Source organism: Balaenoptera acutorostrata, chromosome 13, assembly GCF_949987535.1.
Source record: "Balaenoptera acutorostrata chromosome 13, mBalAcu1.1, whole genome shotgun sequence".
Lineage (NCBI taxonomy): Eukaryota > Metazoa > Chordata > Mammalia > Artiodactyla > Balaenopteridae > Balaenoptera > Balaenoptera acutorostrata.
In genome coordinates, this window is record NC_080076.1 from 93,383,212 (window position 1) to 93,401,302 (window position 18,091).

An 18,091-nucleotide genomic window follows, 5' to 3' on the forward strand; every position below is an offset into this window, starting at 1 on the left:
GCGACCACACGCGACAGGTGATGGGCTCTGCAGCCTTCCCTCTCCCTTACAGGGCGCAATCAGCCACCAGGTAGCCACACGGTAATGACTCACAAACTAACTTTTCACTTAATGCTTTGAAAACACAGAAAGATAAGAGCTACCAATTACCACCTGTGGCAACTAAGCTGCACCAGGCACGATGTAACCAATGCCACACACACACATGTGCACACGCACACGTGCTCACACACCCACACACACACTCTTCCTGCTGCTGCTGTGGGGCAGGTGCTGATCTGAGCCCCTCACAGGTGTCTCTCCACAGAGCCGTCCTAATGAGGGAGGCTCTACCATTTACCTCATTTTGGTCTTATTTTTTTTTTAATAAATTTATTTATTTTATTTATTTATTTTTGGCTGAGTTGGTCTTCGTTGCTGCGCACGGGCTTTCTCTAGTTGCGGCGAGCGGGGGCTACTCTTCGTTGCGGTGCGCGGGCTTCTCATTGTGGTGGCTTCTCCTGTTGCGGAGCATGGGCTCTAGGTGCGCGGGCTTCAGTAGTCGTGGATCACGGGCTGTAGAGCGCAAGCTCAGCAGTTGTGGCGCACGGGCTTAGTTGCTCTGTGGCACCTGGGATCCTCCCAGACCAGGGCTTGAACCCGTGTTCCCTGCATTGGCAGGCGGATTCTCAACCACTGCGCCACCAAGGAAGCACCATCGGCCTCATTTTTTTTTACTTTTTAGTTTATACTGGAGTAGAGTTGATCAACAATGTTGTCTTAGTTTCAGGTGTACAGCAAAGTGATTCAGTAACATATACACGTATCTATCCTTTTTCAAATTCTTTTTCCATTTAGGTTGTTACAGAATATTGAGCAGAGTTCCCTGTGCTGCACAGTAGGTCCTCGTTGGTCATCCTCGGCCTCCGTTTTACTGAGGATCAGCAAGGTGAGTGAGCTGCCTGAGACCCCACCTCACCAGGGCCGAAGTACAGGCCGAACCAGGATTTTGGCTCTCAGGCTGTGCTCCTGCCCAGCTGCCACCGGCTGTGCAGCAAGGGGGTGACAGACTGCATGGCAGTGACACCCACTGCTGGTACCACGTAAGTCAAAGAATTAAACAGAGAGAGATTTTAAAGTAAAAAGGAAATTACAATTGAGTAAGTTCTCCCCCTCCCAATGTAAAAAGTAAGTATGTGAGAGGGAATATTGAATTTATGTATTTTGACAAAAGAACACCACGCTATGCTACAGTGTCCTCCAACTTACGAATTCTTAAACTGAGAGGAGACAGAAACAAAGATGAGAAAAAAATACGATTACTAAGCATAAGGGAAGTCACTCAAATCGGTAGGTAATAAACAAAACGCAGAATTTTATACCCACTAACCAAAGTAAAAGGAGGTGGTCAGATCCAGACTGCAGGGATCTGGGGACCAGGACACTTGTGACTGACAGAGTGACAGTGTGACGCCCAGAGGAGACCTGAGAGCCTCCACCACATGCATACACCCCCTCCACACACACACACACACACACACACACACACACACACACACACACAGCGTGCCCGTCCCCCACCCTAAACAATAACCCAAAGCAAAAGGCTCTCCCTCGCCTCAGGACACCGCGGGGGGGAAAAGCAGTTCCAGCGGCTCTCAGCCCTCGCCGTGTGCAGGTCCCTCTTCCTCCTGGACCCGAGCGGTTCACAGGCACTTCCCTCCACTACGTCGCACATGCTGTCCATCTCAAGGGCCGTCTGTCGGCAGAGCCATCAGCAACCCGCCCTCCCCTTGGCGCTGGCCTCCGAGACGCCTCCCGTCGGCTCCTGCACTGGGTTCCCATCACCTCAGCTACCGTCACAGCCTCTCCTGGCCTCGGGTCCTCCCGACAGGACAGTGGCCAGGTCTCAGCTCACTCTCTGACACACGGAAGGTCCACTCCAAACTCCCCGACCCTGGCTCACAGCTCCTCCAGCCAGACCCCTACTTGGCCCCGTGCCCCCCAGAGCCAGCGCACAGGAGCAGCGCTCTGCTGAGATGCCCGCCGTCACGCGAGACCAGTTCAGACGTCACCTGTCCAAAGGCCGTCCTGGACCCCTCAACCCTCACCCCGAGCCCTCGCACCCCACGCGTGGCGCTCACAGAACCTCCTCCCCAGACACGAGGGGGGCTGGGGCCAGCACCCCGCACGCGTTCACAGGGGTCAAATGCAGCGTCAGAGCCCCTGGTCACATTGCTACCGCGAGGAATTCTGAAGAAATGCTGCCCACACGCTGGCCCCACACCGCCTTTCTAGAGCCTCCTAGGACGGTTTCGGAGGGGAGGTGCCTGTACACGTCATGCCCCCCCAGCCCCCTTCACCGGCCGAGTAGGTGGGTTACCCACGTGCAGGGTGTGGTCGCTGCCGCTGCCACCGGCCGCCCGGGCTCTCAGCTGGCTCAGCTCGGCCTCGGCCGCCTCCTTGGCCGCGAGGGCCTCCTGCAGGCGGCGGCTGAGGATGCCCACGGCGTTCTCGTAGGCCTTGTGCTTGGTTTTCACCTCCTTCTGTGCGCTGCTCAGGTCCGAGCCCAGCTGCTTCAGCTTCCGCTTCTGCTCGGTGACGGCCCTGGGGCGTGGCAGAGACAGCAGCGAGTCTCAGCTCACCTCCGACCCACGTGCCACACCCAGCAAAGGCCAAGTGCGTCTCCATCCAAGCTCCACCCTCCTCTGCCCCCAGCTCCATCCTCTCCAGCACTGCGCTGCCCAGAATCCAGCTCCCCAGGATGTGGTCGGTGGGCGTCCCCTGCAGAGCCCAGCACCGTGCTTTCATCTGTCCTGCTCCCCTCCTGGAGGTGCTTAAACCACCTTGTGGAGACAGAGAAGAGTCCTCTCCTCCCAAACAGAAAGGCTTCCAGCACTCTTCCTGATCAGCAGCAAGAAACGCAGCGCTCAGGCTCGCAGTCAGCCAGCGGCTGACAGAGCAGGGCGGTGCGGGACACGCCGCGGGGGTGAAAGGCCTGGCGCGGCCGGGGGAGGACGAGCACAGGTGCCCACCCCGGGCAGGGCGCTAGGGGTGTGAAGGGCGCTGCAACAAGTGCTTGACACGAGAAGTCAAATGAAAACAAAAACAAACGGGGAGTGTTTGTGAAAGGATGTGTTAGCACATCCACGTGTAACCGTCAGATCACGACAGAATCACTTTTCCAGCCTTAAACTTGGACCCTGACTTACTAGGCCAGCTGTTGTAGACCGGCGAGGGCTGGACAGACGGTGCTGGGGGCGCCCGCACGGCTCATACCCCCCGCCCGGCCTCCCGCCAGCACACGCCCCGCGCCGCGTACCGCGTGGCTTCTTGCTGCAGCTCTTCTATTTGTTTCTTGAGCACCTCGTTGGCCTCCGTGAGAGCAGCTACCTGCTCTTTATCGAACTGCAAAGACTTCAAATAAAGGGAGGAAAAGACAAAATGAGGAGTGCCAAGCCTTCCACCTGAAGCCCAAATGTCGGAGTGGCTTCCTCTCAGGGCCGTCTTGCAGGGCACGAGCTTTGAGGAAAACCCTAGCCAAGGACCCCGCGATAAATGGCCATTTCACAGAGGCCGAGGGTCCCGCACCGCCCGTGTCAAGGCCGCTGGTGGGACAGGCGGGAAGAGCTGCCAACGAGAAAGCCTCAGGCGACGGCTCCCACCCGGTCCCCTCCCGGGCTTCTCCCAGCACCTCAGGGTGGCCTCGCGCCCCCTCCTGGCCTTGCCCGCTGCCCCGTCTCCCCCTGTGCAATAAGCATCATCCCCCCAGGACCGGCTCGGCCCTCGCAGCCGCGAGCCCCGCGTCCCGCAGCTGCGGGGGTCCCACCAGCCCCTGGGCCCTCTCGTCCCGCCTGCACCCTCATGGCTCTCAGCTGCGGCCTCCAGCCTACCTGCCTCCCTGGACCCTGCCCGCCCTCCGTGGGACTTCTGACACGTCACACGTAAGACGGAGCCCTCAATCTGACACCCTGCCCACCGCTCTCCCCAGGTCTACCGCCTGCCTCAGAAACGCTCCTCAGCTGCAGGCATCTGGCCTGAGATCTCCCTCTCCCCGGTCCCGTGCCAGACACCCTCAGCGGCACGGCCACCACTGTCTCTCACAGACTCCGCCGGCCACGGGGGCCCTGGTGCGTGCACAGGAAATCCGGCCCCACCGCCCTTAAAGCCCGGAGCCCAAAGCAGCTGCTGCAGGCGGCCCGGCCCACGTCCCCTGTGCGGCCGGTCAGCCCCACGGTACTCCGTGGCCCCTGCTGCCTCTCTCCAGCGCCCACTCAAACGCCGGCTCCGACTGTCTCAGTAGCCCCCTCACGGCTCTACTCTGCCTGGATCTGAGCTCCAGGAGGGCCTTATTCTAGCCTGTTTCTCCAGAACCTCTCCACCGACCCCGCCCTGCCCACCGTACAGCCCCAGGCCCGTTCGGCTGAACCTTCACAAGTCAAAGGCGTCCCCAGACCTGTAAGTGCGTCTCCATCTCGTCGCGCTCCCTCTGCGTGGCCTGCAGGTGCCCTTCGAGGTCCACCACCTGCTGACGGGCCTGGGACGCCTCCCTCTGCAGACGCAAGTGCTGCACCTCCGCGGCCCTCTTCTCCCCTTGCAGCCTGACGGCCTCCTGCCGCTGCCCCTTCACCTCCGAGTCCAGCCTCCTCTTGGCGGCCTTCAGCTCACCAATGAGCTGGTCTTTGGAGGTGGCGTCCCGGCGGTAGGCCTCCACCATCACCTGCCCAACAAGCCGGAAGCTGCAGCCCGCGGGGCGGGCCTTCCAAGGGGTCAAGCAGTTTAAACAAAAATGCTCACCACTTATCTATATATAACTTTCTGGGGCTAAAGATACATAGTTCACCAAATCTGAGATACCACTCGCTGAGACACATCCCTCAACAGGACTGGGTGATGGACAGGGGGGCCATGCCAGCCGCTGGGGGCCCTGACTGCTCCACTTTCTCGGGGGGACGTGGCCACTCCGTCCCGCTCCACTTGCCCTGCTTGGCTTCTGACAGGCACTCCCGCTCGCATCTCAGTGATAAAACCCACCACCACTTACAACGCCCTCGGTTGCCCTTCCTCAGACCCGTGGTGGTGCTCTGCGCTCATTCCTCAGCCAGCAGAACTGGCTTCACTGATGTGAAGGGCCCTATTTCAGCGCTGGATCGTGGTGTGATTTTTTCCACAGCCACGTTAAGCAGGAGGCCCGGCCGCTGCGGAAGCCACACACACTCACGCTGGTGCGCCGGCAGGGCGCGAGCTGCGCGATACGGACGCCAACAGCCTCCGAAAATGCACCTGGCTTCAGAGGTGTAAAAGCGGGAGGGGGGAGGAGTGCACCTCAGAATCAGTGAAGTGCCTTAAAAGAGCTGGAGTCTAGGTGTCACCTTCCTCTCGAATGATTTCCTTCCAGTGAAGAGACTAAACGTACAGGATTTTCTTCATGCGCTTGTTTCACAGAAAGAAAACCAACCACGTGTTCTTACCTTCTGCTGAAGAAACTGCTCCTTTATCTTCTGCGCCTGCTTCTTCAAGGAGGCAGCTTCTTGCTGCAGGTGCTCCACCTACGAGGGACATGTGTGCAGACATCACACTGGGGGCTCTGGGCGGGCCCCATGCCTCAGGGGGACACGTGGGCACAGAGGCATCAGTGACCTGCCTCCGCGCCTCCTGTCCTAGAAGCTTACAGACGGGTCAGCACCTGCAGAGAAATCGCACCTACTTCCTGGAGGGAAAACATGCCGACTTCCTCTTGTCCTCGACGCTCATGGAGTGGGATTCGAAGACAAAACCATTCCCGACACTAACTCTACTTCCTCCACACCCTGCAGCTTTCTTGTTCCGTCTGTATTTGTTTACTGTTCACCCACATCATAGCATGGCAGCTCCTGGGTGTGGCGTGCTAGGTCACGTGTGCACACACCCGGACCCTCGGCCGTCTCCCCACCCTCACCCACCGTCCTGCCGACACGTCCAGGGGGTTGCACTGCGGTCAGGCAGTCAGGAAGAAAAGAACCAAAGTTCCACGCTGCTTTTGCCAAGTCTGAGCTCCTCATCATAGGTGCACTGAAGCTGGTGTTTCTTGGCAGATTACTTTCAAAGCTCCAAACAACTCGGTTCCCAGTTCTCAGCCAGGTACCTGCACACCCAGCCACTAACCTAGGACCGGAAGTACCCCATCAGCTGCTGTGGGCCCCTTCCCCAGTTGAGCCCTGGGCCCTCCCCTGGAAGTGTTCTTCCATGTTTCAAAAAAAGAACCAAACAAACAAAACAAAGGACCAAACAATCAGCGTTACTTCTTGTGTATGTGATTTCCACTCGTAACAAGGTGACAGCAAACTGCATTACCTGGCTGGACTTGATGGCTAGTTCCTGTGTCAACTGCTCTAAAGTTTCTGACGTGTCCTGAGCACCCTCATCCAGGCATTTTGCGTCTCTATCAAATTGCTCCCTGCCGCTCTGGGCTGCCTGCACAGCCACCTCCAAGACGATCTTCTCGTTCTGCAGGAAACGGATGGCATCGTCCCTGGCGGCGGCCTCCCCCTGCAGCTCATCCAGCCTGGCCTGCAGCTCGTCGCGGTGCACCTGCAGGTCCCCGAGGGCCTGCTCCCTGCTCTGCAACGTCTCCTGCGTCGAGGTGAACTGCTTCAACAGGTCCAGGTGCTCCTGCTGCAAAGCCTCAAGCTGCTGGTCTCGCTGATGCAAAGTCAGCTTCACCTAGGAAAAAAGGAACCATAGTCAATGCAACCGCGCTTGAACGAAAACACCGCGTGCTCCAAGAGTTTGTACTTTTTCCGTGCTTGGGTTTTAAACAGTCTGGACCGACGCTCTGGAGGCAGCCTTCTGCGTAAAGCTGCGGCACAGAAGACCACGAGCTGAAGCGAACCCCCACCGGGTCTGACGACATGACGGACAGACCAGCACAAGCGAGCCCCGTGCGGCTGGCCGCGGCCCCGGGGCAGCGACACGAGCCCCCGAGGGGCTTGCCTGCTCCAGCTGCTGCTCCAGGGCCGCCGCTGAGGCCACCGTCTTCTGCAGCTGCTCCTTCTCGTCTTCAAACTCCTCCAGCCTCCTCTGCAGGTCCTCCTCCACCATCGTCTTCGCCTCTTGAATCTGCACAAAGGCAGCTTCCTGGTCCAACATGTCAGCCTGGGCCCAGAAGACAGAGCATTTTTTAAAAAGCAGGATAACCTGTAGCCGCAGCCTCAGCGGGCAAACCCCCCACCCCTGAGAGAAGCCATCGCCCCCGTCACCATCCCGTCCGTGACACACAGACAGGGGGCCCGAGGGCAGAAAGCTGGCGCCCTCCCACTGCCAAGACAGGCCACCGGCCGATTCCTCCACCCATGCTTCCCCTGCTGACCCTCGGGCCTGGCTGAAGAGAGAAGCAAGCAGACAACCCAGTTTTAAGAACTGGGATACAGTGGTGAATGAAACCGCCACAGCCGCCACCGCCGCCGCCACCTGCATGAAGACAGGCTGTTCGGGGTGTAACACACGGCACATTCTCTTTCACAAGATTACTTCTTTTTTTTTTTTTTTTTAAAAGATTATTTATTTATTTTTGGCTGCATCGGGTCTTAGTCGTGGCACGCAGGACCTTCACTGAGGCATGCAGGATCTTTCGTTGTGGCGCGCGGGTTTTCTCTCTCTAGTTGTGGTGCGCGGGTTCCAGAGTGCGTGGGCTCCGTAGTTTGCGGCACGCAGGCTCTCTAGTTGAGGCGTGCGAGCTCAGTTGCTGTGGTGCACAGGCTTAGTTGCCCCACGGCATGTGGGATCTTAGTTCCCTCACCAGGGATAGAACCCGTGTCCCCTGCACTGGAAGGCGGATTCTTTACCACTGGACCACCAGGGAAGTCCCACAAGATTACTTCTGGATGCCACTTGGTAAGACTAGAGACCAGGGGCCGTGGGGCAAATATGGCATTCCTTACGTCCTGACTACGTAGGTAAGACCCAACATCTAGGAGTTTTCTTAGGGAAAAAACATTAGCTTATAACTTAGAATCTTTTTAGTTCTTTGACCCTGAGCCCTTGAAGCATGTGTTTGACACAACACGACTGTCCTTCATCATCCACGTCATCCGTGAGGACAAAGGAGCACGTGCAGAGAAGTGGGGAGATGGGAGACCACAGTCACAGAACACCGACCTTCCGTGTGACCGTGAGGTTCTCGGAGCACACTGCCAGGATGCCGGGTACCCCTTTTCTTCTTTACTTTTCCCAACAAGCCTATTAAGTAGGTATTATTATCCATATTTAATGAAAAGGGAACAAAGCCCAGAGAGTTAAGATATTAAGTCCAGGGTCTCACAGCTGACAAAGAACACAGGTGAAAGCCACTGCATCTCCCTACCCTGGGATAATCCACAGAGGCGGCTGGACACGGTCCTAAGCAGTCCACGTGGCTGTTGGAGTGTGAAATGGTAACGCAGGCTGAGGCCGGAACTGGGCAGTGCAGAGGAAGGCCCCGGTTACCTCTGACAACGCAGAGACGAGGGAGGGGATGGGCGTACAGGGAACACGAGGAACAGAATCCCGAAACCTTAAATCGCTGCACATGGTTCAAGGGAGTATTTTAAAAGATACGCATACGTACGCACGTATGTAGTACTAATGTTTACGTATAGGTGTATGTATTGGTATATTTTCCTAACCTTGATCAATGTCAAAAAAAAAAAAAAAAAAAAAACACAAACCCCCAAACCCCAAGACAACACTGACACACCGCAGCCCCAGAAGCACGGCCCCACCTCGATGCCCTGGAGCTGGGCGGCGATGCGCTCCTTCTCCTTGATCGACCTCTGCTGGGTCTCCGTCAGCTGGTGGGACAGGGACACATTCTCAAGCTTCAGGTGCTCCAGGAGGCCCGCCTGGCTCATCTGTCCGATCTTCAAAGGAAAACACCACAAGTCGAAGGTTGCTAGATTCCAAGCACAAGCACAACCCAGCCAGTCCCTGAGGCCACCAGGGTGAGGGTCTCTGTACAGCGCTGGCCCCCGGGAGGGCCGCTCCCCAGGACCACCGCCCCCGCAGGGCCTCCCTGCCCACCCTCCTGGCAGCCACCATGACACTCAGGCCACCTGGGTTCTGTGTACCTAAGAGGAGCCAGCCGGCAGCCCAGAAGTCAGCGCTCATCACCCCCACGACGGTGCGGTTTGTTGCAAGACCTACATGACAGTTCCCACTGAAGGGGCATCCCTGAGTCCGGAGGTGAGGGGTCTCATCTGGGCGGCACGGACAGCCAGGAATCTGCCCATCAGATAAACTGACCCACGACCAGACACACCTTAGGCCCTGCCCTCTCAGTCCCCGACTGTCCTGGTCACGCACCAGGTTGACCCTGGCCATTCCCAGGAAGTGGCACTGGCATCCGCCCCGGTCTGACCTAGGCCATGCAGACCTGCGAGCACGTCCCTTCCAGAGCCGACGTGAACGCTCCTAGACTTACGGAGCCCGATGCGACCAGAAGCTGTGAGCTTCAGGGTCTAAGACTGAAGCTGCCCAGAGCAAGGAAAGGCGTCATTCGCCAGGACTTCATCTCAAGGCAACAAAAGAATAAAGACTACCCTGCGTTCTTCTCCGACCTGAACGTTCCTGGGACACTTCTATGTTACCGGAAAAAGAGGGCGAAAGTGTATCACACACGGTAATTAAGGAATGCTGAACCTGGGTGTCAAAGGTATTTGAAAAAAGCAGTTATGGTTCTCAAACTGCCATTCCCTTGGACTCTTTCTCCATTTCTGTCTTCCAAATGCCATTTCTGACTTAGCTCAGGACATAAATCTGGCTTCTTTAAATATTTTATGCCTCAAATAAATGCACGACAGCTTCAAAATTGCATTGACTTGCAATTATTTCCAAGCACACGGTAAGCAGAACAAACGCTTATTTATACTAAGGACGTATTTAAGCCAGGTCCTCTAGCTTAAAAAATACACAACATAAGGACTTCCCTGGTGGCGCAGTGGTTAAGAATCTGCCTGCCAATGCAGGGGACATGGGTTTGAGCCCTGGTCCGGGAAGATCCCACACGCCGCAGGGCAACTAAGCCCGTGTGCCACAACTACTGAGCCTGCGCTCGGGAGCCCGCGAGCCACAACTACTGAAGCCTGTGGGCCTAGAGCTCGTGCTCCGCAACAAGAGAAGCCACCGCAAAGAGAAGCCCGCGCACCGCAACAAACAGCCCCAGCTCACCGCAACTAGAGAAAGCCTGCGTGCAGCAATGAAGACCCAACGCAGCCAAAAATAAATAAATAAATAAATAAATAAATTTATTAAAAAAATATATACAACAAATTTTTTAAAATTCTATTTTGTATATTTGTAGACTTTAGATTTTTTTTAAAAAGAGCATTTGGTGGAGTTAGTACTTTACATCCTCTACTTGAGAAGTAAAGTTTCAGTATTTTGAATACTGTAACAAAAAAGGTACAATATTTTACCTGGATAAAAATAAAAGAGAGGATGGCACCAAGGCACCATCAGCACCCTCACAATCGGTCCAATTAGTGCAAACGCTGAGATTTGGAGCAAAGTGCATTTCAGCATCTTGCCTACTGCTCCCGAGAGCACGCCTCGGCCCCGGTCACCCTGCAGACCTGGCCTCACACCTGCTCCCACTCATGCAGAATCAGAGGCTGACACTCTGGTACCCTAACGACACGGGAAGAAAGCGAGGATATGGGAAACGAGTGTTCTCTGGGAGGATCTGGTGACCAGGCAGCTGGAGAGCTCTGCCAGGAGGTGGCATGTGCCACGCTCTGTGCACGTAAGAAACGCGCCACAGGAGGCGGTGACAGCGCGGGAGAGCCGGGGAGCAAGAGACCCCCGCAGGCGTGGATTTGACAGCTGGGTTCCAACGACAAAAGGCGACCCCACAGAGGGGGCGGGATGTACGACTCAGAGCAAGGAACACAGGACGTCCCAGAGAGGGGGATTTTAGTATTTAAAATGCTCAAGCAGAAGCTGTGAAACTCCCTGTGTCAGAAGGTCACAGAAGGCGGTGACCCCTCCCCGCAGGGCCTCCCTGCCCATACGGCGGGGTGTGGGCTAGACGGGTGCTCAGCAGATTTTCAAAAAACGTATGGGTGAAATCTAAACTCAGAAAAGTCGCTTCAGTTTAGGGAAAAAGCAAGTGTTCCACACCAGATGTGCAGCATGAGCCGCCGGCCACGGCAGGGGCTGTACCTGGATGTGGGCCATCTCGCCCTGCAGCCGGACCCGGGCCTCCTGGGCCAGGGCGAGCTGCTGCTGGTACCACTGCCGGACACTCTGCAGGGACGCAATCTCGGCCTGGGACGCCTTCAGCTTGCTGGTCAGCGTCGTGCGCTCCAGCTGCACCTGCTGCAGCTGGCTCTGCAAGGCTGTCATCTGCTGCCGCAGGTCATGCACTGAAACAAGCAAGCAGAGACGCTCAGGGGAGCCCGGCCGCGCCAAAGGTCCCGTCAAGCCGGCTCCACAGACAGCGGCGCACGCTGGGTCCCCTCCTCCTTGGCACGACGCCTCATACGCAACCGCAGGCGCCGAGCCACAGCCCCCGGGCATCCCGGTTAGGGTCTGGTCACTGCTCTCAACTGATCAACACACAGCCTTGTTTTACGTGTGCTTCTGCTGAAAGACACCTTGCTTCACTTTCTGTTGATTCATTAACGCTGAACTGACAGTCGACAGCGCTGTACCTCGTGCCTGCGCGAAGCTTGTCTATCACCTGCGTTTTCTCCACAAAGCACACCACGGCCTTCCTGCACTTAGGCACACCACACGGTGTTTGGGGTTAATCGTAAAGAGCAAAACCACCCCAAAAAGCACAAAAATGCAAAAAACGTGGCACTAAATCAACCATTAAAGGACACTTGTGGTACAAGAGCTGAACCGAGAAGGCTGAGCCTTTTTGCACATCAGGTGACCCCAACGCTTCTCTGCTCTGCACCTATCTGCAAATGACCGGAAAGAGCTGTGAGTACTGATGGGGGTACAAATACATTTAGTGAGTCGGAGAATTCACTATTAGCAAATCTGCAAACAATGAGATCGACTGTGTGTCCACAACGAACGTTGCCATGGGAGCTTTCTGGCGCGAGACTTTGGCGTGATGAGGTCTGTGAGTCATCAACAAGCTCAAGAATGGTATACACACTAAACCCCGCCGGTCTGCTGATACAGTCAACACTGTTGAGGGCAGGGCGGGAAGGGGAGCAGACAGGAAATCATAGCAGAAACCCAAATCGCAGTACAAACAAAACCAATCCATTATTTTAAAAATAAATTACACCAAGTATTTAAGAAAACACTTATGATTCTAATGATAGTTTCCAAAAATTTAAAACAGAACAAAACAACACAATAGGGCCCGTGACCCCTGATGAGAAGCCCTTGGGGACAGATGTACCTCAGAGCTCAGAGCAGTGGGGCCTTCGATGGCAACAGCAGCACCTGCCCCGCACCCCCAAGTCCCCCGGCCAGCAGACGCGCCGACAGCAAGGCGCGGGGAGGCCGGCACGGCGCTGGGCGCGGCTCAGTCTGCTGCCGGCCGCGCTCTGCTCAGGCCAGGCCTTGCAACCCAGAGCAATACAGAACTTCTTGGATTTTATAATTTTCTTAAGGGATTGGGTATCATGAAACGCTCAGAGACTAAAGTCAGTCGGCTGTTTTATTCCTCAGCTGGTGCTTCCCCACCCCAGGATCCGGATAAAGTTTTTGCCACAGAGGTTTGTCACTTTTCCTTTATTTCATCAGATCTGAAACCTCGTCTCACAAGCCTTACGGCCAAGACTCCACGTCGGCAGACATGCTCCTTCACAGCAGCCCCGCTGCGCCCCGCTCGCGTCACTCAGACGCCCAGACCTCGGGGACGAGAACGCCGTCTCTCCAGCCTGCACTGGAGGACCAGGGTCTGGGCTGACACGCCCTGGGCTCTGAGCGCCATCCTCCCACCCCCTCTCCCCCTCCTCCCGTCAGCACAGTGAGATGTCGTGAGCCCACAGACCACGCTTCTTGGCGCCGGCCGGGTGTGGAGCGTGGGCTCTGGAATGGAGTACGCGCCCCCAGGATGAGCAGAAAGCACGAGGGAAGGACACACAGGTCCGCCGTGCCTGGCCCACCAGCAAGGTTCCCTGACTCCACTGTTCCATCTGTCTGTCGTCCCAGAGGGGCCTCCCACAGGGATCCAGCTAGACCCAAAAGCTGAACGTATGGAAGGGAAACAAAGATCTACTACTCAACAGTCTCAGTGCTGCTTTTAAATATTTTAAATGGCACCTGCAATTCTGGAATAAGCAGGCAGATCTAGCCCCCAAACAACAATGGACTGAGAAGGCAGAAGAGTGGAAACGATTACTTCTGACAGTCAGGGGTCCAAAGTCCACTTCTAAGACCTAAGCCGCCCCCCTGCTGCGCATGCAAAAAACGTGCAGAACTCCTCAAGCTGAACCAAAAACAACACTACTTTAGGCAAGTGGACACTTCACGTATAAATCAGAAGGGAGGACAACCCCCAGCACGCTGAGGTGACAAAGGTCAGTCCTCAGAGCAGACGAGACAGCCCCGGGGTGCCTGCACGCGACTGAGGGGCGGACACGCGGACGGGGGGTCGCACCTGTGTTGTCCTTGCTGAGGATGCTCCTCTGCATGTCCTCCACTTTGGCCACGAGCCGCTGGTACTGCCCCTCTGCCAACCGCAGGTCGCTGTTGGAGGAGGCCAGGCTAGCATTCTTGGCTTCCAGCATGTTCTGCAGAGCGCCCATTGCCTGCTCGAGGTCCCAGCAAGACTGCTTTAAGGTGTCCACCTCCGAACTGAGCGAGTCCTGCCTCTGCTGGCTGCTGTGGCTGTGCTCCAGCTGTGCCCGCAGCCTCGTGTGCAGGGCGGCCAGCTGCGCTTGCAGCTCGGCCTTTTCTTTAAGTGCCTGGAAAGACCCACACAGAGGCACGCTGACGTTCAGGAAAATAAGTCACTTCCACCCTGCGTATTAAGAGGGCTGCCAAAACACAGCCAATGAGACAGAGAAAGGTGTCCAACAGGTGAACTTTACAGGAAAGCACCATGTTTTCCAAAACATTCAGTCACCTCTAGCATTGCAGTTATCCAAAAAGAAGGGGTTTCTCCAAACCGGCGTAAGAGGTAGGAGGGGTGAATACAGAGTCGGCCTGTTTTCTGCACAGTGGCACCTGAGCAGGGCAGCACGTGGGAAAAGCTCTGCAAGCACCCACTCACCCACAAGGACGCTGGAAAACATATTTGTCCAAAAAACGAAAAAGCACACAAGCGTGCACAAACACACAGTGTAAGAATACCCGGAGTGCTGAGGGACCTCTAAAAGATGAAGAGCAGCCAGATTCAGATTTGGGGAACACAAACCCCACAGCACACACCCGTGGGGAAAGGGTGCCGTTACCCAGGAGAGGCTTGGAGGGGCTGCAGCCGGGCCGCCGGGCATGAGCAGCCTGAGGCACGGTCTGTGCCACGTGGCAGGGCCGCAGGGACCACTGTCCGCGGGGCCCAGCAGGGAGAGGCGAGGTGGGGCCTCGAGAAGCCCCAGGCCCCAGGCGCAGCTGAGAACAGACACTGAGCAAAGGGCACGACCCCTACCCACCCATCAGCATCTCCCACCCACCCCGAAGTCAGCCTATCAGGGTGTGTGTGTACAGCAACTTCAAAATGCAAAGAAGAGCAGACAGCTGCACGTCAACAAGCAATAGCAGAAGACCAATGTCGTGAAGACAAACAATAAATTCAACAAGCGGAAGAACAAATACCCCCCAAAAATGAAATAACTGAGCAAACGCAATAAGATTTTGTAGTAAGTATAATCAGCATTTTCACAGAAATGCCAAAAAGTTTTGCACCCATAACAATCCACAAAGATCTTGGCTGGGACACAACCGAAGAGCAAATCAAATCTCAGGAGGATAAGGAGGTAAAGTAAAAGCCAGCTAAGGTGCTTCGATTGTTCAGGGCGTCAAACTCAGGGGTGGTGGACACGCACTTGATGAGGTCACGTTCTACAGGAGGACACAGTGAAAATCGTGTGCAACTAAAATTAGCCCCGACACCTCGGTAATCACCTCTTCAGTCTAGAGTTTCATGTACAGAGTCTGTGTCTCAGGACCGTGTGCACAAAAAAGTCATCAGACGTGAGAAGCACATGCAGCAGAGCAAGCACCCTCGTGTGCACGGCGCCCCCACCCGCACAGCGCGGGCTCCTGAGGGGAAGGGACAGCCCCCTGCCTCGACCTCACGCCCCCCAGGGCCTTGTGCTCTCCCCCGTCTCCGTGCCAAATGCAGAGGATCAAAGGCAGTTGAACTGAGTTACTCTGTTGATCGGAAAGCTGAAAATTAAGGGACGGAAAATGATTCTTTAGGCATATGCTAACCAGACAAAGCAAAATTCATATCAGAAAAAGCAAAGAAGTACTAAAGGGGCAAAGATGACAATTTCACCAGGCCAGAAAAAGGTGAAATCCACCCCAAAGATTTAACCGTCGTGGACTGTTAAGTCTCTGACAGCAGAGGTAGGAAGCCTCCCAGGCAGATCCTGACGGAGATACAGGGAGAAACCACACGGAGCAGGAAACCAGCACACCTCTTTCTGGGGCTGACAAATCAAGCAGACAAAAATGTACGGCTATAGAAGACGAGGCCGCTGCGCTGCTGCTGCTGCTGATAAAGCTCATTCCTACAGACACATGTAAAGCTTTGCGCGCACGAACAGGAGCTGCACGTTCTTCTCAAAGACGCGGCACTTCGATACATCCATCAAATCTCCATTTACCTGACTAGCCTCTAACGATAAAGCTTCCAGCTGTCCTTCGAGTCTCATTTTTTCTTTCAGAACCTGCAACATTTCATCATGAGTTTCAGCAACCGAGCTTTCCATGGACACGCTGGAGAATAAAGGCACAAAGGATCAGGCGGTGGGAAGACGACCGATCACTGTCTCTCCTCTACGCCATCCCTGCCGATCACTGTCTCTCCTCTACGCCATCCCTGCTCTCCAAATCCCACACCCCTCTGCTCCTCTCCCCCAGTTTTAAAAAAATAAGTAAAAAAGATTTAGGTAGCGAGCCAAAGCTCTTAGGACTGCTACCGATAAACACTCCCGCCCACGGCACGGCCTTTTCAGCCACCACACGGCCAGAACGTCCTCGTGGAGACGTGAGCCCCCGTCACATCTGTGCAGTTTCAGAGACAGGTCTACACAGATCCTGGAAGGCAGGATATCTTAACACTGCAGGTGATTACTCATTCGACCCAATTCCACTTCTTACAAAGAGACAGAGTGCATATAAATGAAGCATTAAAGACCAACGGAGGGACTCCGAGAGGAAGGCAGCGCCTCGTGGGCCCCGGCGTCACCCACCTGCTGCAGATGCTGTCGGCCCGGCGCCGCGTCTCCCCGTTGACCTTCTGCCTCTGCTCTTGGCGCTCGGCGGCTGCGGCCTGGAGGACATCCGAGATGGAGGGGAGCTGGCCCAGGGCGCCGGCGGCGATCTCCTGGCTGCTGGCCCCATAGGGGGTCTGGCGCGCGCCCCCCGTGTTCACCGGAAGGCCGGCCGTCCCTCGGGCGGAGACGCTGCTATAGCAGGAGCTGTCGCTCTCGGTCCCGTCAGCCTCGGACACGTTGTCCCCCGTCAGGGACGCATCCTCCAGGCGGTCGTCGGCCTCAGGACACAGGCTGAGCTCAGACACCACTGACGTCCCGCTGCCTCGGTTCTGCTCCAGGGAGGCCCTGGCAGAGTCCGGAGCCGGAACGCTTCCACCAGAATTCCGAGCGTCTGAATCTTCAGTTCTGTAATCAGCCAGAGACCGAATTTTGCTTGATTTGAAACTTTCTTTCTCCTTAGGATGTGCCAGGAGCCCTAAGCTGCCCACCTTCGGCCCCCGAGGGACGCTGGTGCGCAGGAAGGAGTACTCTTTGGTCACAGCCACGGCGCTGGCCCTCGGTAAGGCTTCTGGGTCCAACATGAGTTCAGGATCAAGTGTGCTAAAAAGCCTCGTTTTAGTTACAGGTTGACTTGACTGAGAAGGAAAAGAAAGTACAAAAATTATGTTTAAAATTGACAAGCAGCATTCAGAAATTGCCATCCAGGAAGGCCGCGCCGATTACACAACGAGGGCTCCGGCCACGCGGCCGCGGCACAGGCCTCCCATGCTCTGTGACTCGCTGCCCCCTCGGGGCCCCGGGTGAGGGCCAAGCGCACGCCTGACTCTGACCCGACGGCGTTTCCAAACACCCACCAGAGCGAGTCCTTCCTCCGCACACCTGCTTCACACAATGTTCCTGGCTATTCTCCCATGATAATTCTTTTTCATAAATCTTGAAATTTTTCTTCAAGTTAAGAAAAAAGTCCTGTTGAATTAGAACTACCTTAAATTTATAATTACTGAGGGGATAATGAGCCACTTCCCCCCCATTTATTCATATCTGTTTGCCTGACCCTCGACAGAGGAAGTTATGTCGTGTTTATCTAGAGTCTAAACCATTTTTGTTGTCATTTACATTTAACACTTAGATATTTTATTATTTTGTTGATATTATAAATATTATCTTTTCCCACTAATTTCATAACTGGTCATACTAGAATAACTATTGATTTTTCATATTTGTATTTGAAACTGACAATTTCTAAACCCCAATTATTTTAATAATTTTATATTTTTATAAATTTATAATGATAGCAATTTTTCAGTTGATCCTCCAGCATTTTTCCAAGGTGTTACCAACACCTGTAAATAACAACATTTCTCCTATTTTTGCAATATTTATATCTCTTACTTCTTTTTCTCATATCATCATGTTAGCTAGAACTTCCCAAGTGGCCTTGAATGAGGCTGGAGATGAGGAAAGACACCATTCCTTGGCGCTGAATCAACATGACTTTCTCTTACAGATTAATACTCAGTTCTATGTTATTCTACAAAGCTAGTGCAACCCCAAAGTGGCAAGGGACAAGGTGGGCGAGGAGCATCTCGAAATGATGCTGGGATACCAGAGGAAAGATAAATGAGCCAGAGCAGCAAGGAAGAGTTAGGGGCGTGGTGCGCTGGACATGCCGGGCCTCCCAGATGGTAACACACACTATAAAGCTGCCATAATTAGATCCACTGAGAATGAGAAAAGCAGCAGGT

At 55.0% G+C, this 18,091-nt stretch overlaps 1 protein-coding gene across 5 annotated transcripts in view; it reads right to left on the reverse strand.

Annotated features, from left to right (window-relative positions):
- The window catches only part of GOLGA3 (golgin A3), a 44,527-nt gene that overhangs the window by 12,217 nt on the left and 14,219 nt on the right, over positions 1 to 18,091 (reverse strand). For all 5 annotated transcript variants that reach the window (XM_057527439.1, XM_057527440.1, XM_057527435.1 and 2 more), the window contains exons 5-15: positions 16,323 to 16,981; positions 15,735 to 15,846; positions 13,562 to 13,868; positions 11,155 to 11,357; positions 8,718 to 8,855; positions 6,952 to 7,113; positions 6,313 to 6,681; positions 5,451 to 5,528; positions 4,436 to 4,699; positions 3,302 to 3,396; positions 2,367 to 2,586 (exon numbers count right to left, since the gene is read on the reverse strand). In XM_057527439.1, coding sequence (XP_057383422.1) covers positions 2,367 to 2,586; positions 3,302 to 3,396; positions 4,436 to 4,699; positions 5,451 to 5,528; positions 6,313 to 6,681; positions 6,952 to 7,113; positions 8,718 to 8,855; positions 11,155 to 11,357; positions 13,562 to 13,868; positions 15,735 to 15,846; positions 16,323 to 16,981 — 2,607 coding nt within the window. The remainder of the gene's footprint in view (positions 1 to 2,366; positions 2,587 to 3,301; positions 3,397 to 4,435; positions 4,700 to 5,450; positions 5,529 to 6,312; positions 6,682 to 6,951; positions 7,114 to 8,717; positions 8,856 to 11,154; positions 11,358 to 13,561; positions 13,869 to 15,734; positions 15,847 to 16,322; positions 16,982 to 18,091) is intronic.